The sequence below is a fragment of the Micropterus salmoides genome, unplaced genomic scaffold (genome assembly GCF_014851395.1).
Source record: "Micropterus salmoides isolate LMB-PRFRI ecotype aquatic unplaced genomic scaffold, ASM1485139v1 Ms_hic_scaffold_1, whole genome shotgun sequence".
In the NCBI taxonomy this organism is placed as follows: Eukaryota; Metazoa; Chordata; class Actinopteri; order Centrarchiformes; family Centrarchidae; genus Micropterus; species Micropterus salmoides.
The window spans coordinates 30,107,094-30,133,077 of record NW_024040040.1 but is presented as its reverse complement, the minus strand read 5'-3'; the positions used below and the strand labels follow the sequence as shown (position 1 = coordinate 30,133,077).

Here is a 25,984-nt window from a genome sequence, read left to right as displayed (position 1 = left end):
CTGGGAATTAGAATGGTGCTTAGTGAAGCAATGAGCTGTGAAACAAAGAGACAAGAGTTGTACCCATCCCTGAAGGACCACAGGGCATGTGAGCACCATTGTGTTTGTTTGTGATTGTGTGTGTGTGTGGTGTGCCTTTATGCCTGTGTATTTATGCGCATGCTACAAATGATGTCGCAGGTGATATGCAGGCTACTGAATACAAGCACACATACAGGACAAACCCATGACAGAACAATGTCTACACAAATGCTTACAAGCACTGAAGTGTCATCGCTCACATGCTCAGATTATGCTTCTTGCTGTGAACTTGTGAACTCTTTCTTATACACACACACTAGGTGATTCAGTCTGATGGCTGCACACATGCAAAACACTTGTTGGCCAACAATGAATTGTGCATCATGATTGCTTGGTCAAGCAGCTGTTATTTAGACAGTGAAACCATTCGTCCATGGAAAGTAGTGAACCAAATCTTTTTAGCCATCCATTCCACCATCTTCTGCCCTGCTTTCCTGTCTGACCTCTCCGTTTACCTCATGTTTTTCAGAATATAACATTGCATTACCTTGGAAAGTAGCATTAATAGAATTGTTTAAGATGCGACCAATGATGTTCATTCTTGACCTTTGGAAACAGTATGGCGGTCACAAAGGTCCACTTACTAGCATTCTGAGCTTTCACAGTCTCCATAGAGCTGGTTCAGGTGTTTTAGGTGACAAGATTTAAGTCCCTCTTCACTTAAAATTGTGTTGCTTTTTCTTACTTCACTTGGATGTTTGGCATTAACTGTGCAGAATTATGTATGGGGATGGTTTAACACTATAATGTTGTTTTTCAAAAAATCTGCTGAAAGGGGAAATTTTCTCTGTGCTAAAACATACAAGCAGGACTTTGTGACATCACAATTAGTTTGGAGCCCGTCGTTGTCTAGTAGGTATATTACACAAGTGTGATGAGGAAACTTCCCTCGAGTGCACATACACTGAGAATGGACTTTTCCGTGAGACATCTTGTGTGCATCTTCTGCAATTTTCAAGAGAGGGGGAATGAATAGATCTAAATTTACATTTTAACTAGTTAATCTACTGTTTATAAAAAAACATATCAGACACAAACAGGGATGTACTAGGACTAAAATTCAGCCCGAGACTTTGAGACGGAGAGGCCTTTTATGCGAGTGCAATTTTGGGGGGTGGGCATAAATATTTTTTGCAGTTATTTTAATAAGTATTAGTGTTTTTGTTGTATACAGTGAATCAGATTATGCTGAAGACCTTCAAGAAACTTCACGATGACACCTGCCTCTTCAGTTTGTATAAGCAAGGCAGCTCTGCACTGAACAAGACCAGGTCAGGCTTGAGTCAGTCAGAGGGCTAAAATACTTAAATATAATCAAAAACTGCAATACATTCCCATAAAATAGAGCAGTGTGTATGTGTGTGCATAAAAATCAAATCCCTCATCTTGAGCTCTTAGTAGGACTTTCCCTGGCTGAGCGTCCCCTGTGCTGGACCCTCTGCTTTTACTTCTCCTCCTGCTACTCCTCCTGTTTCTTCTCTCCCTCCTCATCAACATGACTGGCATCATCATCACCCTGTCCCTGTGCATCACCTCCACTGACCACAACAGCTAATAAAGACATACAGAGATTCCTCGGGTTAATTTGGCAAATTTAGCTGCCTCTTACGCCAACATTTTTTATATATTTTTATATTTTATTTTATATATTTTAACATATTTTTTCAGCATCACAAATTTCTTTTTCCTCTTTCACTCTCTATTTCACTTCACATTTAGTCTCTGTTGAGCCTATCACACAACCCAACGCTGACCTCAGCCCCAACAAAACGTTTGGAGATTAAAATCGTTCCAGATGGAAAGTAAACTTCTTTGATCGGACCTGTTGAGCCAATCAGATTTCAGCAAAAACGAAAGATCAGTCCAAGTTGGGAGGGGCCGCTCGGACGTACACCCCCTCCATACTGAAAGTATTGGTTTGGCCCAGTCAAACACACAGATGGCGTTCGCTGCAGCAGACTGGCCGGACGGAAACTGAAAAATAAAAACTGCCGATCCCTGGCCAGTTCGGCCTGAAATGGACTGGCGAACAGCACAATGGCCAGTCCGCCCCTGGAAGCATAGTGTTTTTGTTTGTCTTGTGTCACATGTCTGGATGTGATCTTCAATGACAATGACAAATGAGCCACCTTCATACGCTGAAAAAAAACTGCTTAAAATTTCCTTATTAAAATTTTTTATTAAACATTATGTTCTGCCCTGTAAATAAGAACAAGTTTCCCATTTTTGCAAATCCTCTGTTATCTCACATATTATATTTCATATTGTAAAAAAAAATAAGCCAATGTCAGCATTCAGCATTTTGAAAAAATATGCACTGTTGCAGTCAAAGACACCTTAGTTCGAACCCCGAGTCTTAAGTGTCTTACAACCCCTATCAAATTAGTATAATTTAAATGTCACAGACCAGTTTACCTAGCCATAGTATCAATCGAGAATGCCCCTGCCTGCCAGCTGGATTTAATAAATAACTTTGCTCAGAGAATGCACATATAATGTCAGTAGAGCATATTTGTTTTAATATTTGACTAATAATAAATCTAGCCTACACACTTGTGTTTTGTATACCTATGCGCAGACATGAAACATTTTGTCAATAATGTCCATCATCACAGATCAAAATCATTTTTATGTTTTTGCGCTGTCACCAAGAGATTCATGTTTTCATAAGTGTGAAAGTGCGTTGTCACTTGTTATGGTTTTTCATGTGTGAAGGTACACTGTCACCAGTTAGCCTATGTTTTTGCTGTGCAGTGCGTTTGGCTGTTACTTGTTGTTGTAAAGGTGCATGCTTTCACTTCTGTAATCCGCTGCTGACATTATGTTACTCTGATTGTGATGGGAAGGCCAGATTTGACCATTTTGCATTGGAGCTGTAATGCAAATGTAATGCATGAAACTGTAATGTTTGTGATTAAAGTAGATATGAGAAAAGTTAACAGAAAGAAACAGAATTTGACTTGTTCGTATGTTTGCATGAATGTAGTCTACTTCATGCAAACCCTGCAAAAAGTCAGTGCCCCACCTGTGCCACCCTAGTTAAAAATGTTTGAAAAACGCCACTGGGTCAGAAGTGTAGTTTAGTGAAAAACAGCAGAGAATCCAAGAGGGGGGGTCTTTCATGATTGTTTTCTTTCGTCAACACAGATTGAATACCTTGATGGGTTCTTCTTCACTGTATCTCTAGTTTGAATTTCTAGTCGATGATAGCGATTTCTCAGACTGAGAGAGAGAGGAGATTAAAAACCTAAAGCTGAGAGTTGACTCAGAAGTCTCAGAAGTCTTCTCATACCGTGGATTATCACTTAAATGTGTTTGCACTTGTGTGTGTGCAGACCGTGTGTCAGGAGCTCCCCAGCGGTTGCTTGCGTAGTATTTTGTTGCTGCATTTTATTTCAAGTCTTTTTTAGATGGAGAGAGAGATGGACAGAGTAAGGGAGAAATTAAGGCAGAGAAAGAGCAAGACAAAGACTCAGAAAAGGTAAAAAGAGAGACAGAGATGGGGCAAGACGAATTCATGGAAGAAAAATTGGAACAAAGACAAAGAGAGAAGGAGCAACCTCCCTAAGCGCTGATTGTGCTGATGAATATTGGAGGAGAAGGCTGCAGTGAGGAGGAGGAGAAGGAGGAGAGATGGTGGGAGAGAGATTGGTGCTGAGGAAATATGCCCCTTTGTTATGTCTTAATGGGTACTGTCAGAGTTGGAGAGAAAAAGGTCAGCCAGGAAGCCAGTTATAGCGGCAGGCAATCATGAAACTATAGACACATACAGATGCAGGCATACCCATGCACATGCATCATCATGAGCACGGGTACAAACAAAATACAGTATGCTTGTACAAATACTCATACACTATATACACTTAAGTGACATTGTAGAAACAAAGTTTATTATTTGATCATAAATTCTGTGTTTATCTGTTGTAAACTAAGCTGGAAACGTTAGCATGCACAGCTTTATTTACAAAGGCAAGTTGTAGTTCATTCGATGACTACATTAGTTTGTGGAGTTACAGTTTGTTAGAAAAACACTTGTTTAGGACATCCACAGTGTGAGTAATACAGATTCTGGCTTACTCTTTGGTTTAGCAACACTGCTGCTAACTTTGTCTCAGCATTTAGCAAATTTTAAGACCCCTTTTGCAACTTATTCTCAAAAAAGCACGCAGCAAGCAAGCAAACATTTCTCAATAAATATGCACTTATGACTGTGGCTCTCTGGTCTGACTGTGTTCAGTCAGTGAATGAGGGGAAGCAGCTGCACATTCAGTCAGACAGAAGTGTAAGATAAGATAAGATATACCTTTATTAATCCCCCGTAGGGGAAATTGAATGAGATGTGAATGTGCACACCGTAAGACCAATCACTAATCCCCATTGTTCAAAATCAGCCAGTTTTCAGCTTGATCAGCCGTGAGTAATGACCACGCCGATTAGTCTCACACATCCTATTCTGTGCAGGCAGAACTGGTCCTGACCTCCCTGTGGCCCTCAGGAAAATTCTGCTATGGGGCTCTCTTATCTTACTTGTGAGCCCTGTAAACAATTTGCCATTGCTGCGTAGTCACACCTGACTCTACAGTGCTCTGACTGCAATTCTCCCTCCTCTCAAACAGTCTGTCTCTGTAAGAAGCCTGAATGGAAATCTCTTCTAGAAAAATCCAATGGACCTCTGCGCACTAACTCAGTCCTCAGGCCAATCTGCTGGGTCACGTGCTGGAGCAGCAACTATTCAATTAGGGTCTGAGCTGCTTGTATCTGATGCTGGCTGTACATCTCTGGCTGTGCTCGTACTGGCTGAGGCTGGATGTAATTCACCTGGGTCTGTGGGACTCGTACTGGGTCTGTGGTAGTACTGGCTGAGGCTGGATGTGGATCAACTGTGCTTGCAGTGTTAATTTTGTCAATGAAAATTTTGACAAAAATATTACTCTGACAACCTTTTATTCCATGACTTAACTGTAATGAAAACATAAATTAAAAAATATTTTACAATAAAAATGATCATGAAATCTTAAGACGTTGTGTCACATTGTGCTGCTACTATGCCTACTGGCAACAGCTCTCTGTGACCCGTTTTTTTTCCGTTCTCTGCACAGCTGGATATCCCACAGGGATTAGCTCTGGTGTTCTGAAGATTTATGCTACCGATTAGGGCTGACCCCGAATAGTCGAAGATTCAATGCTTCGATGGGCGGAGCCTGAATTGACTGTCAGTCTCACAGTAGACGCTTCGCAGTGAAACAAGGATCATTCCATTTTGGCGATATTGGGGTGCTCAACGTCTGATTTTACATAGATCAGTTTTCTCACAATAATTTAATATACAATTACAATATACATTTCAATGTTTAATGCTGTAAATAAACATGTAAATAGAATAAAACTTTCAATAAATGTTTTTTAAGTGCGTGAATAAATCCAAAAATGTAACCTTAACCCTGGGTCATCTGTGCGCATGCGTAAGCGTAGCGTGTATGTGTGCAGTGGCAGTGGAGGAACGCTTGCTGAAGAGACCGATCCCCAACTTCACGGTGTTGTGCCGAGTTGTTCACACCTCGCGAGACCTTCGGATAATTTATCACCGTTGATGAACCACATAAAGAATATTTTATCGTTTTTAAATAGCCGGCTACTTGAAATAGACTAGCAAGGAACCGCGACGTGCATGCAGTTGACGGCAGCAGTAATGCACGTAAAACTCAAAACAGGGTCAGTTTAGCTAGAAATTTACAGTGTAAGTTGAATGAATAGAGATTGCAGCTCTTCAGCTTCTCAAGATTAAAGCGGAGCTACCAATCGGCGTGCACAAAAACACACACAATTTGACTATTTATCAACTATAGGCAGGACTTGGCAATATTGATTTGACTATGTGAATCCTTAGTCGGGGACAGCCGTACTACCTATCAAGATGTGCTACTTTGCATGCATAGGCATTGTTTAGGGGTAGGGTTCGGGTTAGACACTAATGATTTGCATTAAGGTAGCCTTTTTTGACTGGCAGCCGTGGCGCAATGCAGTGCAGCCACGCCCTGTAACACATTATCCTTCTGGATAATTAAACACATATTTCAAGGTACATTTACTTCTCAAAATGAATGTCCATCAGCAAAATCAGTACTGTATCGTATGATAATTAGTCCTATGATGCATGAGATGGATCATTGTCCTGCATAAAGCTCATGGCCTTCTTGAATGCTGAGAGCTTCTTCTTGTACCATTGCTTGAAGAAAGTATCTTCCAGAAACTGGCAGTAGGTTTGGGAGTTGAGTTGCAGTCCATCTTCAACCCGAAAAGGTCCAACTTTCTCATCCTTAATGATAGCAGCCCATACCAGTATCCCTCCTCCACCGAAGTGGTGCCATGTCCATCAGTGATCCAGCCACAGGCCCATCCATCTGGTCCATGAAGAACCACTCTCATTTCATCTGTCCATAAAACCTTTGAAAAGTCTTTCTTCAGGTATTTCTTTGCCCAATTTTGATGATTCAACTTGTGAATTTGATTCATTGGTGGTCGTTTTTGAGCCTTCCTCACCTTGGCCATGTCTCAAGTCACGTGTCAAAGTCAGCTTTATTATCAATTTCTCCACATGTACCAGACATACAGAGGAATCAAAAGGACATTTCTCACTATCCTACGGTGAAAGTAATAAAATGCACAAACAACAAACGACTAAGATGAGCACTTGGCACCTTGTACTTCTGGACACTCCAGGTAGGTTGCAGTTCAGGAATATGGTGGCACTGGAGGATAATGGGTTCCTGGTAGCTTTTGCAGTCTTTTGCAGATAATTTGCACCTTTCCTTCTCCATGTGCGTTTTGTGCCCCAGTTGACCATTCGCAACAAAGCATTTGATTATCCCGTGATCATGCCACAAAAATGTAGCTATTTCAAGAGTGTGACATTTTACAAATTTTGACTTTTCAGTGTCAGTTAAATCTCTTTTTTACCAGACGTAATAAAGCTGCCTAATAATCATGCACACCTTGATATACGGTGTGATTCACTTTCACCACACCCGACCTCCAATACATTTTTCATAATGATTAACTCTAATGAGCATTCAAGATTATGTGGTTTGGAGTTTGAAAATGTGCATAGAAATAATTATTCATTCAGAATATCTACTTGCCTAATATTTGTGCACTGGGATATCAACTAAACACTGGCGACCTGTCCAGGGTGTACGCCGCCTTTCGCCCGATGTCAGCTGGGATTGGCTCCAGCCCCCCGCGACCCTGTACGCAGGTTAAGCGGTTGACAATGGATGGATGGATGGATATCAACTAAACACTTTTATTTCACATTGCTAGATGTCCCCACCTGTCTTTGATCTTTTAATGGTTAAGTTTTGTTCAACTTGGCATTTTCTCTCATTCTGACTTTTTGGTGCCAAAACCTTCTATTGCTTCAGGCCCTGTGCTTTGCAGTTTCCTGATTAAAGGCTGACCTACAGTGGCCCACTGGGGACAGTTGCAGTATTCACATGTACATATTGTATACGGCATGTCAGGTTTAGTGGATGGATTAATTATTGGGGCAGCTGTGGCTCAGGAGGTAGAGCGGGTTGGCCGTTAATCGGAAGGTCGGATACTGAACCCCGATTTGCCCCTGGCGGCTATTCCGCCAGCGTATGAATGAGTGTGAATGTTAGTTTCCGTTTGAGCACTTAGGCATAGTGTATGAATGTGTATGACTGGTGAATGCAGATGTAGTGTAAAAGCGCTTTGAGTGGTCGAAAAGACTAGAAAGGCGCTATACAAATACGGAGCATTTAAATGCAGAAATGGGTCATGTTTTACTCTTTTTAAGGGCAAGATATTACTAATACATCTGTACCCAGACATGCACACATTAACACATTTACACATAACATGCTTTACAAATGGGACACAAACACTACTTCTATACCTCTACTTAAGGTAAAAGAATGTGCCAAAGCTCAGGAAGACTTCCTGCATCGTCCCCAAAAAGGGATATTTCAGCACCCTCACCGACTTCAGGCCTATGGCACTGACATTGCATGTCATGAAGACATTTGAGATACTGGTTCTGCAGCACCTCAGGCCCCTGCAGTTTGTTTACCAGGCTGATATCAGAGCTTTACAGAGCTCACACTCATCTGGAAAAGCCACACAGCACTGTGAAGATCATGCTCTTTGACTTCTTGACATCGTCCAGCCTCTCCGGCTGGAAGAAAAGCTCTCCATGATGCACATGGATCAGGACCTTGTGGCCTGGATTACAGTCTACCTCACTGACAGGTCGCAGTATCAGGCTCCACGGCTGCCTGTCAGATGTGATGGCAAGTAACACTGGTAAATCCCAAGGAACTGTACTGTCACTGTTTGTGTTCCCTCTACACCTCTGACTTTTGCTTCGTCTCAAACTGGGAAAGCTGGTAAAGGACAGGTTGGTGGTGGGGATAGAACAGGATAGTGAAGAGGCAGTGACTGAGAGGAAGATGAGAGGGAAGTTGAATCCTCCTCACTTTCAACTACAGACTCATCCAGCCCCACGCCTCAAAGCACTTAGGAGGCTCATTTGTGCCGTCTACCATCAGACTTCACAACGCCACAGTACCCAACATCTCCCATCTCCACTGACACACTATTTTGATTGTTGGGACCAGAACAAGAGAACAATGGAATGGGTCTTCAGGAATCTCACAGTCCTGTTGGACGTCCAGAAGCCTAAACTGGATTTCTTTTCAGACAAAAAAACCCCAAAGGCGCAAAGCACTGTTTTCACAGACAGGTGTGAAATCTTGGGTCAGACCTAAAAGCAGAGCTGCCAATGGCTGCACTTGTGAGTCTACAGGTCACCCCGGTAATGCACCCTTGGATGCTGATTGGTCATTGCCTATCCCAGGTGATTCGTGAGCTGCAAGGGGGAAACCTCTTGCTGAACTTTTCCAACGTTGATCTTTTGTTCCTGAATACAGACTTATACTCGCAGGACAAGCTGCTCTGTTTTTCTCTTTTACCTCTCTTTTTCTTTTGGATCCTGAGGGCAGTTGCTGATTACAACACAACGAATTCTATGCCTGCAGAAGCAGATGGATAAACTCCGTCCAAGTAACCCTGCATTCTGGGAGCGCAGTGCTCTGGTGGGGTAGTAAGGTACTATGAGCTCTTTAAGATAAGATGGTGCCTGATCATTAAGAGCTTTGTAGGTAAGAAGAATGATTTTAAATTCTATTCTGGATTTTACAGGAAGCCAATGCAGAGCAGCTAAAACAGGAGAAATGTGATCTCTTTTCCTGGTTCCTGTCAGAACACGTGCTGCAGCATTCTGGATCAGCTGAAGAGTCTTAAGTGTCTTATTCGATCACCCTGATAATCAGGAATTGCTGTAATCCAGCCTAGAAGTAACAAATGCATGGACTAGTTTTTCTGCATCATTTTGAGACAGGATGTTCGTGATTTTTTCAATATTACGTAGGTGAAAAAAGCTTTCCTTGAAGTTTGTTTAATGTGAGAGTTAAATGACATGTCCTGATCAAAGATAACTTCAAGATTCCTCACAGTGGTGCTGGAGGCCAGGGCAACGCCATCCAGAGGAGCTATATCTTTAGATAATGTATCTCAGAGGTGTTTGGGCCCCAGTACAATAACTTCAGTTTTATCGGAGTTTCAAGTCATCCAGGTTTTTACATCCTGAAGGTACGCTTGAAGTTTTGTTAACTGATTAGTTTGATTTGGCCTGATTGATATAATTATCATCTGTATAATAAGTTTATGGAATGTTTCCTGATAAGATTGCCTAAAGGAAGCATATATAAAATGAACAGCATTGGTCCTTATGGAATTCCATGACTAACTTTGGCATGCGTGGAGGACTCATTGTTAACATGTACAAACTGAGATCGACTGATAAATGGGACTTAAACCAGCTTAGAGCAGTTCCATTAATGCCAGTCAAGTGTTCATGTTTCTGTAATAGGATATGATGGTCAGTGGTATCAAATGCAGCAGTAATATCTAAGAAGACCAGTACAGAGACAAGTTCTTTGTCTGATGCAATAATTTTCACCAGTGCTGTCTCTGTGGTATGATGAACTCTAAATCCTGACTGAAAATCCTCAAATAAACTATTGCTATGTAGAAAGTCACAAAACTGCTTGGTGACTGCTTTCTCAAGGACCTTAGAAAGAAAAAAACACCACTAGGTGTATGTACAATCACTAGACTCTGCCCAAAGCAAAGCCAGCATCCACCAATTGAGTACCACTCAGTGCATATGCTGTGTACGGCAGCATGTTATTTAACTTGTAATCTACCATGATAACTAAGCTCACAGACACTGCATTGAATGATCTTGCTATTTTCCTGCTGTCCTTGAACTAAACTATACACCGATACACCGATACACCGATACACTCACATGCCATGTGATCTCTGCCGCTAGCCTGACCCACTGGGAACATAGCGTCATGGTACATTGCCATTTTTGGAGTTTAATCAGCCGGTTTGATTCTAATTTCACAATTTGAATTTGGCCTAGTGTTGCGCAACCCACACACATAGTTGCAAACCCCCATCTCTCTCTCTCTCTCTCTCTCTCTCTCTCTCTCTCTCTCTCTCCTCTCCCCTTTGTAACTCTCTCTCTCTCACACACACACACACATAGACACACACTCAACAACCCTCTTGAATAATTGCTGTATGTTTGATTGTTTGACTTAGATTAGATGATAGTAGCTTACTTGCTAAAGTGAATAAATCCTGTTACTTTTAGACAGATTTCATATTTTGTAATTGGTCCCTGATTCCAGTGTAGTGCCCCATATTTATTAATGAGGATTAATAACTTTTATATCAATATTTTTATTACAGTTTCTAGAATATCTTTGATATTCAGCCAATAATCAAACCTGACCCTATGTTGACCCCAACATGATTGTATTTGATTTTACATAGTTTGTAGTTAGTGTGTATTTGCTGTATATTACATACTTGATTCTGATGTTTATGGCCTTTTATTGTACTTTGGTCTTTTTTTATTACATTCGCCTGTGCTGCTGTGCCAATTTGAATTTCCTTAACAGGGGATCAATAAAGGAATATCTAACTTTATCTCACATGCAAACACACACGCGCAAACACACCCCTACAGTTCAGTCAAGTACCCCTCTCAGCTGTACTTCCCCTTCTGGATTATCTTGCGCGTTATTTTTAGCCATCTGTGTGAAACTTAAAAACATTGCCACGAGGACTGTTAAAAGTGCAGATGTCAAGACACATTTAAGTGCAGATAGGGCAGAGTTGTATTTGAGGACAGCACTGGAGGGAGAATACTTTGGGCAACAAGGGGGGTGGGGCAGTTTACAGAGCTGACTGTCTGTGCTATGAAGATAATATGAGTTTTTCTTATTTCAACCAGAACAATCTGTTTCTTCCTGATGTCAATCTACAGTCTACAGAGTGGAATCCCCGGTCCAGTAGAAAGCAGCGTCATCAGCTAATTCTGCACATCATCACTGTTGACATTTATCCCTGAAACTGATGGGAATAGCCTGGACTGCATTTAAGACACTGGGTTTAGCTCAGGTTGATTGTACTGAATTTGTTCATTTAACTGCTTGGCTGAAAAAATCTTTTAAATTAGATATTTATTGGCCATTTGAAGTCTTGGCCAGTATAATACAGCCTACATGCAGACAGAACCTTAGTTTTTTATGCAAAAGTCAAATTCAAATATGAGCCAAAGCACTGGCTGTACATTAGTCTAAGAGTACTTTAATTGGAGCCAGTGCCAGCTGACATTGGGGTACACCCTGGCCAATTCATCACAGGGTAAAAAGTTGATTCAGGGTCAAGTGGCTGAAGAATATATACTACACAGAAGGAAATTAAAAGCAAGATGGAGAGATAAAGAGATAAATATAAAGAGAGGAGAAAGGAAATTACACACAAAAGAGGTGTTTCGCACCGTATCATCTGATGAGATTTCTTTTTTCTATTGGTGCAGAAGACTGAGCCACAGTCACACACCTCCAGAGGTATATACAATATATAGTATATATAAGTTATAAAATCTAAAGCTAAGTGACACTGGTCAAAGTGCACCTGGACGGCTTTCCGTATATTTTGAACTGTTTCTTATTTCTTAAATGAAAATTTGCAACAACAGTGGAGGGGACACTTTGTGAAATGTGAAAAAAAAGAGACACTGTACATCATCACAGATGATGGACATCCAGACAATTTTACAGACAACCGGTTACTACAGTATAACACTACTTACTGTTGTAAGTATTAACTGTAGTGTAGTTGGATCTAGCTTAGAAGAGCTATGGGTTTCTATTAAACTTGACACCCTGCATGTTGAAAATTTTGTGCATGTGTCAAAGGGGAATGGACAAAATAAGGATATGGTATGAGATTAACGGCAGCTGAAGGCTTTCAGGCAGCACGCACCATCCATCTGCTTGGTAAGGGTATAGGGGTTTTGGGAGGCTTTCGTATCTCACATTAATTTGGTAGGGACACTTGTGTAGCATAAACTTGAAAAAAAAACAAAAACAATTACAGTCCAATCATGCAGACAAATGGATACAGAGACTGAAGAAAGAAGATGTCCTCTGAGTTCTTTTTAGTGATATTTTTAGCCAGACATTAATTACTATCAATTGGCTCTTTGTTCCAATTTAGAGTGAAGGAGCTGGACTGAGGAAATGTTCAATTAACTGTATTCCAACAGCTGAAAGCATCATAGCAGTGTTTGTGAAAAGCCCTCTTTTCTTCCCGTGGTGTTGTATCAGGAGAGACGCTTTGACAAAGACGCAGAAGGTACCCTTCAGTGGAAACGTGGATCATGCCATTTTGGCTATATGCGGGTTCAATGTCTGATGTTACATAAAACTACTGGTTTTCTCCCAGTAAGTTAATATACAGCCTATTATGATATAAAAATCAACATATAATGCTGTAAATAAAAATGTAAAAAAAAGATTTAAAAAAATCTTTTTAAAGTGCTTGAATAAATTCAAAATTGTAACCCTAACCCTTAAAGTGGGGGGCCAATGTGCATGAGTGGGCGTAGCATGTGTGTGGGTGTGGCAGAAGAGGAAGAGCGACAGAGCGACAGATGCAGCAGTGTTGTGCAGAGTTGTGTGTGCACCTGGCGGGACGTTTGAAGCTCAAACAATGGCCAGTAATGTGAAAAGGCTTGTACCTCTACCCACTGCCAAACATAACCCTCTTTTAATTCGTCACAATCTTTTGTCTTCATTTCTCTTTTGGGATAAATTTGTGATTTATGCAGAAAATAAATTTCTTTAAAATGTGGATATAGGAGGTAAAAATCATGTTTATCTTTGACAATTAAAAAAACATTTCATGTCAAACAGAAACAGCTCTGTGGAAATGTATGTAGACTTTCAAATAACATCGTTGTGTGTAGCTGTTGAGGGGTGTAGTTAACACAACAAATGTTGCGTTACTCGTTACTCGTCGTTTTGACATATGTAAACTTCCATAGTGAGAGTGCTGGAATGTGTGCAAAGATGTGAGAGAAAGAGAAATCATTTGTGTGTGTGTGTGTGTGTGTGTGTGTGTGTATGTGTATACAGATGCACATGTGTTTTCAAAGCTACTAATACTACTGTGTATTTATGCATGAACTTTAAGTACAGTATATACTTGTATGTAGTAGTGTAGTGTGTATGTGCATTTAAGGCCAGTGAGCCATACAGTGCAGAAGTGACAGAACCTCACACACACTTCCACTGTGTATGTGTGTCTGTGTCTGTAGCTCCCTGCCTTAGGGCAAACTGTGAAGTTACACCACCACTTTGACATAATATCGATTTGTTTGAGAAAATGAAAGAGAGATGGAGGGAATAAGAGATGAAGAGAGAGAGGAGAGAGGAAGAAAGTGAAAAAAGATACATACATGCTTGAGCAAAAAGGAGAGGGAGATCGTGTGAAAGAGAGATAGTGGGCGAGACAGAGAAGGATGGAAAAAACAGTAGAGGGGGCAAAAATATAGAAAGACAAAGAAAAAGCTAAAAAGTGAGACAAAGATTGAAAAAAAGAAAGAGTGATAAAAGTGAATAACAATGACAAAACTGTACAGCCCTGTGAAGGATGGTCAATGTGACACTGCACACAGGTCGATAGTGATCCTGGCTGAAAGAACTTTGGGCAGGAGACATAGCACAAACAACTGGTTTACAAAAAATCACACATTCTTGTTTTATTTTTGCTCATCGTTTGTTTGTGTTTGTTCATTGTTCCTTCTTTGTTTAAATTATGTCATTCTTCAAGTATGTATTTTTGTCTCATAAAACCTTCTGGAGATAAACTCAATACACAAAATGTCTGTGCATTTTTTTTTTATCTAGAAAAGAGTTTTCCTCTAAAACACCTGATTCCCTACATTTCTTTGATTTTCCTCAACCGTGTTGCTATGAAAGCCTTAGAAAACCGTCAATATATTAAACATAGTCAAGAAATAGTTAGAAAGAGCCTGTCCTGGCAAGCACAATGTTCAAACAGCAGTGAAAGAAGCACATAAAAAATTCAGAAGCTTCTACCATAATCAGAGTGACCTGTGAGCCACCAGCACTAAAGCGCACCCATTTAATAATGCAATATCCAATCATGCCTGTTTGATAAAGGTGTACTGTATATGTGTACATAGCTCCTGACTCAGTCTATTGAACTACTGCCACAAACATGACACACACACACCAACATTCCAGGAATTAGCAAGATTTTATTTGGATTGCATTCACGCACATAAAATCCCTATTAAAATGTAGCCAAGAGGCACTTCAATGCAGATAATCCAACTGACCTCTGGAGGAGGTGAGAGACATGTGTATAAGTTTTTGTGCAGAAATCTAACCAGAAAGAGAATGTCAACAGGTTGACATGCAGGTTGACATGCATTCGCAGTCTGAATATTTCCATCCCTTGAAGCTAGCAGCAAAAACCTCTCCTCCATCCTCCAGCCTCTTAACAGTCCCTTTTGGGTTTACACACTTTACAGCCAGCTGTACATGATCTGGGTATGCATGGATTATATTAGGTGTAAAAGGGAGAAAAAACATTGACATAGAAAAAGACACATTCCAAACACGTTCTCATTCCCAGGTCATGTACCAGCGTTTTTTAATGTCCCTCTGCTCCTCATACAGATGCACAAAGGACCCTTTAGCGTCTGAATAAAACATCTTTTTAGTGTATGAGATGCCTTCAGAAATTATTTGGTTAGGTAGTAGGAAGTCACGTGACGTAAGTGTATTCGATGACCTGGGAATGAGATCAGGCTGAAGTTTCTTTAGTACTCCTGTAAATCGAGCCTGTCAGCTAAATGAATGAATCACATCCTTACCTTTTCTCAGTCTTATTCCAACACTTATATTTCAAATAAAAGTCAGACCGACTTATTTTTTCATCTTACAACATTAATACAAACACTGCTGTGCAGGCACACTCATTGACACACATGAGAGAATAAGGTTTCGACAATGGCCGGCGGTTTCATCTTTCACTAAAGGATGAGCATGATATTAATAGATAGTGTCAACTGATAAGTTCACAGTTAGAGGACAGAACAGCCACTGCAGTCTGGACAATGCAGATGGAATATGCAATTAATACTGGATTATTATAGTAAAATAAAAATTAACAAATGCATAACATCCACAATTTTCTTTTGCTACAATTATGCTAACCTTGAATCAAGTGATGTTAAATCCAAAGGGTACCAACTATAAAATGAATGAGATCAACCAGACAATCAGACCATCAACCATCAGATTCTCATAGTCTTAAGGTTTTTAAAAAATAGTAATACAAATAACATTTTTCACAATGATTTACAGTAAATATAATGGCAATTTAGGGATTAAAGTCAATCCAAGGTGACTCTATACTATCAGGGCAGCTGCAATGCATGTGTATTTTTAGTGTTGATAGGTGAAATACAAAATAAATAAGACAAAATAAGGGAATATGGAATAATAATCATAAAAGATAATAATAATAAAAGAAAGTGGTTTTGGATTTTCCTACCCCCTGTTTTGCCACAAAGCTGCTCCATTTCCCCTCGCTGCCAAAGCAGAACTTCGTATTTTAGATTAGGAGCCTGAGACATAAGTATATATGTTTTGTTTATATGAGTCATTAAATTACTTTACATTTGATTTCACATCAGAAATCTTCTTTCTAGAAATGCACCCATTGCAATTAATTGACATCATACAGCCAACATTTTGTAACTTTTCTTTAACTGAAAATTCTTTCTTTCTTTCTTTCTTTCTTTCTTTCTTTCTTTGTTAGGATCCCCATTAGCACCAGCATACACAGGGGCTATTCTTCCTGGGGTCCATTCAATGTTCATAACATTGACTATTAAACTTTTACATTGTCTCCGAAACAGCATCGGTTTACATCTCAAAATAAAAAAAGTATCCAGGTTAGGATACTGGGAAGAGCCAACTGAAAATTAATTGCTGTATAACACGGTTCAGTGTTTCCTGCAGAATGACAGTGTAACTGTGGTGAGGACAACATATTTCTAAGAAAACAGTTCCCTGTTTCTAGTAGGTTATTTCTTATCTCACCAATTTAATTATACTTAATCTTACATCTACACCTCTGTCTCTCTCTGTGTCTCTCTCCCTGTACGTGTCTGCTCTGCTGACTTTATTGGTCACATTACAGTTTTATAAAGTCACCCAAAAAACACAACTCTTGTTTTGGATTTTTTCACCCTTTGATTTTGTTTTCACGACAGCAGGCGAGCCATGTGTGAAGGAGGCTTGTTGTTAATGATGTCACTTCCAAAAAAGCAAAAATATCCAGTGAGCAGCAGTTGTGGTCTGTGATGTTGATTCCCAGGAACTGTTTCACTGCTCCACCTCAATTCCACTGATGTAGACAGGAGTGTGTGTCTTTATCTTCTTTTATCTGTAATCACCGATCAGCGCCTTGGTTTTGCTGACGTTGAGCAGTAGGTTGTACTCTGTGCACCACTATGCAAGATTGTTGATTTCCTCCCAATATGAAGTCTCATCGTTTTTCGAAATCCAGCTGATGATGGTGGTGTCATCCAGGAACTTCACAACAGAGTTCTCATGGGTGTACAGTTTGAATAGGAGGGCACACAGCTCTTGGGGGCTCCGGTGTTGAGCACTGGAGTGAAAGAGGTGTGGCCGTCCATCCGAAATGTCTGTGGTCTGTTTCTGAGAAAGTCCAGTAGTGTGGCTCTTAAACCCAGAGTGCTGAGTTTGCTGATCAGTTTCACTGGGGAGATTGTGTTGAATGCTGAGCTGAAATCCACCAACAGCATTCTGATGTAGGTGTTGTTTTTCTTAACCCTTAAGAGTTCCTCGGGACATTTTGTGCCATTCCGTTTTTTATTTTCAAGCAATTTTGGCTGTGTTGAATGTATATAGCTCAAATTTGCCAGAGGATATTCTTTTTAAAGAAATTTCAAATTGTCGTCACTTCCTTAAATTAGCTTAAAATGGCTAAGCTATGCAAAAACCAACACATTCGTCCCTTATAGGACAAAAAATGCCCCACTGAAAATGTGTCTTTTGATCCCACATTTATCCTAACCTAAACTGATGCATTCCTTTATGTTAATATTTCAATATTTTAAACTACTAGCTTTCAATTCTTTTTTTTTATATCTGTCCACCAGTTTGTGCTACTTTCCCTTTTACAGCATGCAGCAAAATTTCACACTTTTTAGCTGTTTTCTGCGAGGGTGTCTTGCCCCTGAAATGATATGTGTGTGTGTCATATTGATGTTGGATGATGGTGTCTGTTTGAAAGAAAGGTCTGTGTGTGTGTGTGTGTGTGTGCACGTGTGTGTGTGTGTGTATGCGCACGCGTGTGTCCAACTTCATCTTCAAAGTCTTTTCTCTTTGAAGGCCACACGCATTATGAACTAATTCAGGAATGAAAACGATGAGCAGCGAGAACCAAAACAAAATTGGGACATTGTTTTTGTTCTCATTCAGGTTGTTTATGCAGGTGCACAGCAGCCATGGTTAAACACTCACCGGCCACTTTATTAGGTACATTGGAGACCCTTTTGCCTGCAGAACTGCTTTAGGCCTAGTCCACACGGACGCGGGTATTTTTATAACCAGAGTTTTTCCTGTGTTTCAAAAAAAATCTCTGTCTACATGAAAATGCAAAAACACGCTATCAAGCGCTGCCAAGAGCATGCCAAACCACCAGGAGGCAATATGACCCTAACCGTAAAGCCATGTTGGCCAATCAGTACCTAATAATATCGGAAACAAAGCAGGCAGTGGCCCACAATCTGACATCAAACACAGCAGACAACGGTGCACGCACTCTTACAACGCAAGGCAAAAACTCTGGTTTTACTGTCAACATAACAAGACTGCAACATTTGCAGCATTTATTAAAATCTTCACCCTGGCAGGGGTTTTCAAAAATGTTTGGATTTCATTGACCTGATACTACGTTTCCATGTGTACGGTACGAATGGCCAAACCGCATAGAAAAAGTCACGGTTTTGAAAATACCCGTGTTCATGTAGACAGGGCCTTAATTCTTCATGGCATATTTTCAACAAGGTGTTGGACACATTCCTAAGAGACTTTGGTCCGTATTGACATGATAGCATCATGTAGTAGTAGTAGTTGCTGCAGATTTGTCAGCTGCACATTCATGATGTGAATCTCCCCTTTCGCTCTATTGGATTGAGATCTAGTGACTGTAGAGGCCATTGGAGTTCAGTGAGCTCATTGTCATGTTCAAGAAACCAGTTTGAGATGATTTGAGCTTTGTGACATGGTGCATTATCTTGCTGGAAGTAGCCATCAGAAGATGGGTACACTGTGGTCATAAAGGGATGGACAACAACAATACTCAGGTAGGCTGTCGCATTTATACAATGGTCACTGGTGCTCAAAGTGTGTCAAGAATATTTCCCCCACACATTCCACCACCGCCAACCGTTGATCCAAGGCAGGATGGATCCATGCTTGTTGTTTGTTGTTTACGCCAGAATCTGACCCGAGCATCTAAATGGTGCAGCTGAAATCGAGACTCATCAGACCAGGCAACGTTTTTCCAATTTTCTATTGTCCAGCTTTGGTGAGCCTGTGTGAACTGTAGCCTCAGTTTCCTGTTCTTAGCTGACAGGAGTGGCACCCGGTGTGGTCTAATGCTGCTGTAGCCCGTCAGCTTCAGGATTCAACGTGTTGTGCATCAAAAATGGTATTCTGCATACCTTGCGAGTGACGAGTGGTTATTTGAGTTTCTTTTGCCTTTGTCATCTCGAACAAGTCTACCCATTCTCCTCTGACCTCTGACATCAGCAAGGCATTTCTCGTCCACACAACTGTATATTTTCTCTTTTTCAGACCATTCTCTGTAAACCCTAGAGATGGTTGTGTAAATCCCAGTAGCTCAGCAGGTTCTGAAATACTCAGACCAGCCTGTCTGGCACCAACAACCATTCTGATGTTTGAACTACAGCAAGTTGTCTTGACCAAGTCTACATGCCTAAATGCATTAAATTGCAGCCGTGTGACTGGCTGACCAGCTATTTGTGTTGATAAACAATTGATCATGTGTACCTAATAGTCTAAGTATGAGCAGGAGTTAGTAGCAAGTAGTCATTTTGGAGATGGCAAGACAGCACACAGGAGAATCTGGAAATGATCATATATCATTCTAAACTAAGATTATGAACTTTAATCTGCCACTGCAGAAAAAATAACAATGCATCAAAATCAATCTTGCTGCCAATCAGTGATAATAATCAAGTAGTCCTTGAATTGTTTTTTATGAAAATTATTTTAGATTTTTTTGTTTTTGTTTCAATAAAATAACAGTGGAGTTATGTAAACATAATGGCATTTAAAGGGTTAAAATCCCCCAAACATAATTAATGTTTGATATGTATATTTCAGGCTGAAGTAACTTTGAAAGACTGAGTCGTTTAAAGTTGAAAAAAAATATTAATTTATGACATTTTTACAGCAGTTTTTCGGAAGGAGCCATTTTATGTCACGAGGGACAATTAAGTTTTTTTTTTTTAAGGAACTCTTAAGGGTTAAGTTGTGTGAGGGCTGATTGGAGGGCAGTGGAGATGTCATCCTCTGTAGGGCTATTGTCGCTTAGTTGAAAATGTTGTTAAAAATAGTCAGTAATAACATCAAGTAGCTGATTGGAACAGGTTTGTAGTGCAGACCCAGCTGATTTACTGATATTCACTCTCAGCAGGACTCTTCTCACATCAGCTGTGGATACTGACAGTAGCTGGTCCTCTGGAGGTGGAGTAGACTTTACAGCTGACTCCTTGTTGAGGAGATCAAAATGAGCATAAAAGGTGTTAAGTTAATCTGGAAATGTGACCCACACATGATGGGGGCGCTGAGGTCTCTTCAGTCTCTGCTGATGTCTTTGCCTCGCCTCCTTGACACCAGCTTTCAGTCTTGCTCTGACTGTGCAGTATGCTTTTGACTCCATAGCAGCTTTTTTGCTCTGGATAGAGCCCTCATCACCCAGGCTCACTGGCTGGGGAATCATTTTATTGGCTTAGTGATGATGTCACTGATGATGCATGTTCCTCAAGGTTGATGTGGCTCTCCTTGGTGGCGGGCTGTCTGAACATATGCCAGTCTGTGCACTCAAAACAGTCCTGTAGAGTTGCTGTAGATTCGTCTGTCCGCACTGTTTAAACTCCTTTGACACTTTTAATCAGCCGGTTAGTAGAGAAGCAGAGAAATATGGTCTAATAGACCAAAATAGGGATGGGGGAGGGCTTTGTAGCTGCCTGGAATATTTATTTAAACATAGTCCAGGGTATTGCGTCCCCTGGTGGGGATGTGGACATGCTGGTGGAATTTAGGTAAACTTGTAAGATCTGTGTGATTAAAATCACCAGCTACAGTAAAAACACCATCTGGTTGTTTTGTCATGTGACTCCTGTAATGCTCATAATGTGCTTTTTTTAGAGACTGTGTCTGAGAGATCATGATTCAACTCAAGCACAACAGCCAAGCTTCTGCAGTTCACTGTGTGATTTTGGTAAGCAGAGACACAAGGCAGGCTGTGCTAATGCCTCTTTACACTGATTCATTCCTGTTCTCATCCAGGGCAAGTGCTGTGCAGACAGTGGAATACATTACTGCAAGTAAAGCTACTTAGAACAGCTCCATAATACCCAAGATTTCTTTCCTGGTGTGTGCTTGTATGTGTGAGACAGAAGACAAAGGAAAAGGTGTCTGTGAGTGTTCTTACATTTCGCTGGGGACTTGAATACACACTAACCCATGGGGAGTCGTGTCAGAGTGGGAATAAAAATTGTAGGTCCCCCATAGACTGTATGAGGTCCCCACGTGTAGAGGCTGCTTTTAGAGTGTTAAGATGTGGTTTTGAGGTCCAAGGTACACTTGGGTTATGCTTTAGGGTTAGTGTAGGGGTTAAGGTTAGGCATGTAGTTGTGTTGGTTAGAGTTAGAGTAAGGGGCTAGGGCAGAGGTCACTAATAGGTGGACCGCTGTCCTCTCCGGACCGCCGACCTACAGCCGATTTATTATTGAGACTTACTACCTCTTGACGGAGCGTTTCTATTTTAACCTGCGCAGCTTTTCTAGCATTTACTGTACTGGTTTAGCGGACCAGGAAACTCACAGACCAATTGCATGTGCTCAAATCGTCTCATGTGACGCTGCTCAGCCAATCAAATCTGTGCATTCCGATGCTTTCGAGTCGAGTGTTTAATTTTCGAAATTCACCAGAGACGTTTTGGAAACACACGTGAATTGAGGAGACAAAAGGGAAAAGAGATTTCACATGGCTTTTAATCAATCTCCCACGGCCAGTTAAAAAACAGAATATCTCATAGATCTCCAATGCTAGCTGGCAGGACAAACTAGAGCTCACGTTTCTCACTGAATAAGAGAAAGTAGGAAAGTGGTAACTTAGCTCTGCAAGAGGGAATGAAAGAGAAGAGGCATTACAGCTGTTCATTTGTTGTGATATGTTGAGTGTTTATTATAAAATTGGTTAAGACTACACTTTATCACTTGAAGCTACACTTTTTATTTCATTTTTTCAAAAAAATTAGGCACTTTATTTTAGTTTACTTAAATTTAGAATGTATTATTAGAGTAGTTATTATTTATTATCCCTCCAGTTTGATGTGAAAACTGACTGAAATATTATTTGATTTGACAGTCTGTTGTTGACTAAAAATGATACAACAATTGATACAACTATAGGTTATGGTACTGAATGATAACGCAAGTTAGTCGTTATGATGTTCCGGACCTTTGCTTCGGGAAATTTTCTCTAACTGGACCTCTTTGAATTATAATTGAATACCCCTGGGCTGGTTATGCATTATGTCAATGAGATGTCCCCAAGGGGTGGGTGTGTGTGAGTGCATGTGTGTGTGTGTTTCATGTTTCTACATCACGGTGGGGATTTTAACCTGAATGCACACTGACCGATGGGGACTCGTGTCACCATGGGGACAAAAAAAGAGGCAGGGGGTCTGTCTGGGAGGGTCAGCACTGCCTTCCCCACAGTTCTCATCATCTTCAGTGGACACTGGTTGTAACACTGTAATTGCAATATTGTTAACTAATTTTCCATCACACTATCACTTTATGTACACATGGCGATATAGTCTAGTTTTCCCTTCTCTCCTCCCCCTTTCCTTATCACTTGCCTTCTCTCCTCTGTTTCCTATTATTCAATGTCTAATTGCTGCTCTGTCCCTCGTTCTCTACCCAGGTGCTGTCTCTGGGAGCAGATGTGTTACCAGAGTACAAGCTTCAGGCTCCTCGCATCCACAAGTGGACGGTGTTGCACTACAGTCCCTTCAAGGCGGTTTGGGACTGGCTCATCCTGCTGCTGGTCATTTACACAGCCATCCTGACACCCTACTCAGCCGCATTCCTCCTCAATGACCAGGTGGGGTCTCATCTTGGGATGTAATCATTAATCAGCCTGCTGTCAAAAGTAAAATCACAAACATATGATTCTTGGAAACGACTATTGCAGAGATTAGTTTATACACTGAAAAAAATTATAAACGCAGTACTTTTGTTTTTGCCCCCATTCATCATGCGCTGAACTCAGAGATATAAGACTTTCTGGTGGACATTTCTGCAGTCAGCATGCCAATTTCATGCTATCTCAAAACTTGCGACATCTGTGGCATTGTGCTGTGTGATGGAACTGCAGATTTTTGAGTGGCCTTTTATTGTGGCCAGCATAAGCCACACCTGTGCAATACCCATGCTGTCTGATCAGCATCTTGATATGCCACACCTGTGAGGTGGATGGATTATCTCGGCAAAGGAGAAGTGCTCACTAACAGATTTCGACAGATTTGAGAGAAATAGGCTTTCTGTGTACATAGAGAAAGTCTTAGATCTTTGAGTTCAGCTCAGTAATTTTGTTCAGTATGATTTTTCTTTTCCTTTTCTTAACTCACTAAAATAATTTGTATAATACACTAAAATACAACAAAGTACACACCACTAGAGATACGGATGGAAAAGAGCCGAGATTATATACCAGAATGGATTAAGGGTCCAAGTGGAGACATTCAGTGATGAGGAAGCAGAGTGAGGGTTCGAGGGATGTGGGGATGAGGAAGAACTGTGAGGAGTAGAGGGATGTGGGGATGAGAATCGAGAGTAGGGTGATGAAGAGATAAGGGTGATGAATGAGGGAATGAAAAGGTGAGGTATGGAGGGTTAAGGGGAGGGATCTGGGTTGTGGATGGATTGATGGATGGAAGGAAGAGAACGATGGATCGGTGTCAGCCAGTGGCAAGTAGGCAGGAGGGATCCAGAGAAGTCGAGACTCAGGGCAGGTGATCCATCTCTTCATGTGCTCTGCTTTGGATAGAGCCCCAAGAAGAAACTGTTATTGTTCGTATAGTTGCGGAGGTTGATAAGGTACAGTATCTCACAAAAGTGAGTACACCCCTCACATTTTTGTAAATATTTGATTATATCATCATTATATATTTCATGTTACAATACTGAAGAATGTAAAGCATATAAAGAGCTTTATAACAGTGTAAATTTGCTGTCCCCTCAAAACAACACATCACACAGCCATTAATGTCTACACCGCTGGCAACAAAAGTGACTACTCCCCTAAGTGAAAAAGTCCAAATTGGGCCCAATAAGCCATTTTCCCTCCTGGTGTCATATGACTTGTTAGTGTTGCGAGGTCTCAGGTGTGAATGGGGAGCAGGTTTTTTAAATTAGATGTTATCGCTCTCACACTCTCTCATACCGGTCACTGGAAGTTCAACATGGCACGTCATGGCAAAGAACTCTCTGATGATCTGAAAAAAGATTTGATGCTCTACATAGACCCATGGCCTAGGCTTTGAGAAGATTGCCAAGACCCTGAAACTGTGCTGCAGCATGGTGGCCAAAACCATACAGCGGTTAGACAGGACAGGTTCCATATCCAGAAATTGTCTTTGGGAAATAGACATATGAGTGCTACCAGCATTGCTGCAGAGGTTGAAGGGGTGGGGGGTCAGCCTGTCAGTGCTCAGACCATACACTGCATCAAATTGGTCTGCATTGTTGTCGTCCCAGAAGGAAGCCTCTTCTAAAGAGGATGCACAAGAAAGCCTGCAAACAGTTTGCTGAAGACAGAAAGACTATGGACATGGATTACTGGAACTATGTCCTGTGGTCTGATGAGACCAAGATAAACTTATTTGGTTCAGATGGTGTAAAGCGTGTGTGGCAGCAACCAGGTGAGGAGTACAAAGACAAGTGTGTCTTGCCTAGAGACAAGCAAGGTGGTCATGGTCTGGGGCTGCATGAGTGCTGCCACTGCCTTGCTAAAGAAGCTGAGGGTAAAGGTGATGTACTGGCCAAGCATATCTCCAGACCAAGCATGTCTCCAGACCTGCTTGGGCAACCCTATTGAGCATCTGTGGGGCATCCTCAAACGGAAGGTGGAGGAGCACAAGGTATCTAACATCCACCAGCTCCATGATATCGTCACGGAGGAGTGGAAGAGGACTCCAGTTGCAACCTGTGAAGCTCTGGTGAACTCCATGCCCGAGAGGGTTAAGGCAGTGCTGGAAAATAATGGTGACCACACAAAATATTGACACTTTGGGCCCAATTTGGACAATTTCACTTAGGGGTGTAATCACTTTTGTTGCCAGTGATTTAGACATTAATGGCTGTGATGTGTTATTTTGAAGGGACAGCAAATTTACACCGCTTTACACTCACTACTTTACATTGTAGCAAAGTGTCAAGATATAATCAAATATTCACAAAAATGTGAGGGGTGTACTCACTTTTCTGAGAAATGGTATGCTGGACAAGACCCTACTGTGAACTGAGTGTCTTAAGGGGCAAACGTGACTAGCTAGTCTTGGGTTGTACGGACCGTGAGTTTGCAGGGCTTAGGTGCGAGTCTAGTCGAGTGAGGTGAAAGGGTTGAGGTAGGCTGTAATGTTGGTCTTGTTGCGTTTGGGCTAGCATTGTTACGATCCTGTCCTGACTTTCTCTGAGTTTTTTGTTTGGTCAGTTAAGTATCTGTTATTTAGTCTGTGTTTTGGTTCCATTTCTTTGTTCCTAGTCCAGTGTCTTAGTTCATGTCTTAGCATTTTACATCAAATAATTTGGAGACTTAAAATTCCTTCTCTCTCTCTCTGAGAGAAGGAGGAGGGGGTTTGGGATATCAACCCTCAACAGACAGCTGAAGCGACCCAAAGGAAGAGGTGAAAGGTTTGCTTTCTGTTTCTGGGCAGTTCAATCCTAAAACCTGCCACCTCTGATGCTGCAGCCAGATAACGCTTGGTGGCTGACTGTTAAAATGACAAAGAAACACTAAACAGAGATTAGCTTCTCATGAACAGCCTATCAGAACTCTTCTTAAGAGAG

At 41.1% G+C, this 25,984-nt stretch overlaps 1 protein-coding gene across 1 annotated transcript in view; it reads left to right on the top strand.

The window, feature by feature from the left end:
* The window catches only part of kcnh2b (potassium voltage-gated channel, subfamily H (eag-related), member 2b), a 309,793-nt gene that overhangs the window by 245,612 nt on the left and 38,197 nt on the right, over positions 1 to 25,984 (top strand). The window contains exon 7 of the mRNA XM_038723752.1: positions 22,839 to 23,018. Within this exon, the coding sequence (XP_038579680.1) occupies positions 22,839 to 23,018 (180 nt within the window). The remainder of the gene's footprint in view (positions 1 to 22,838; positions 23,019 to 25,984) is intronic.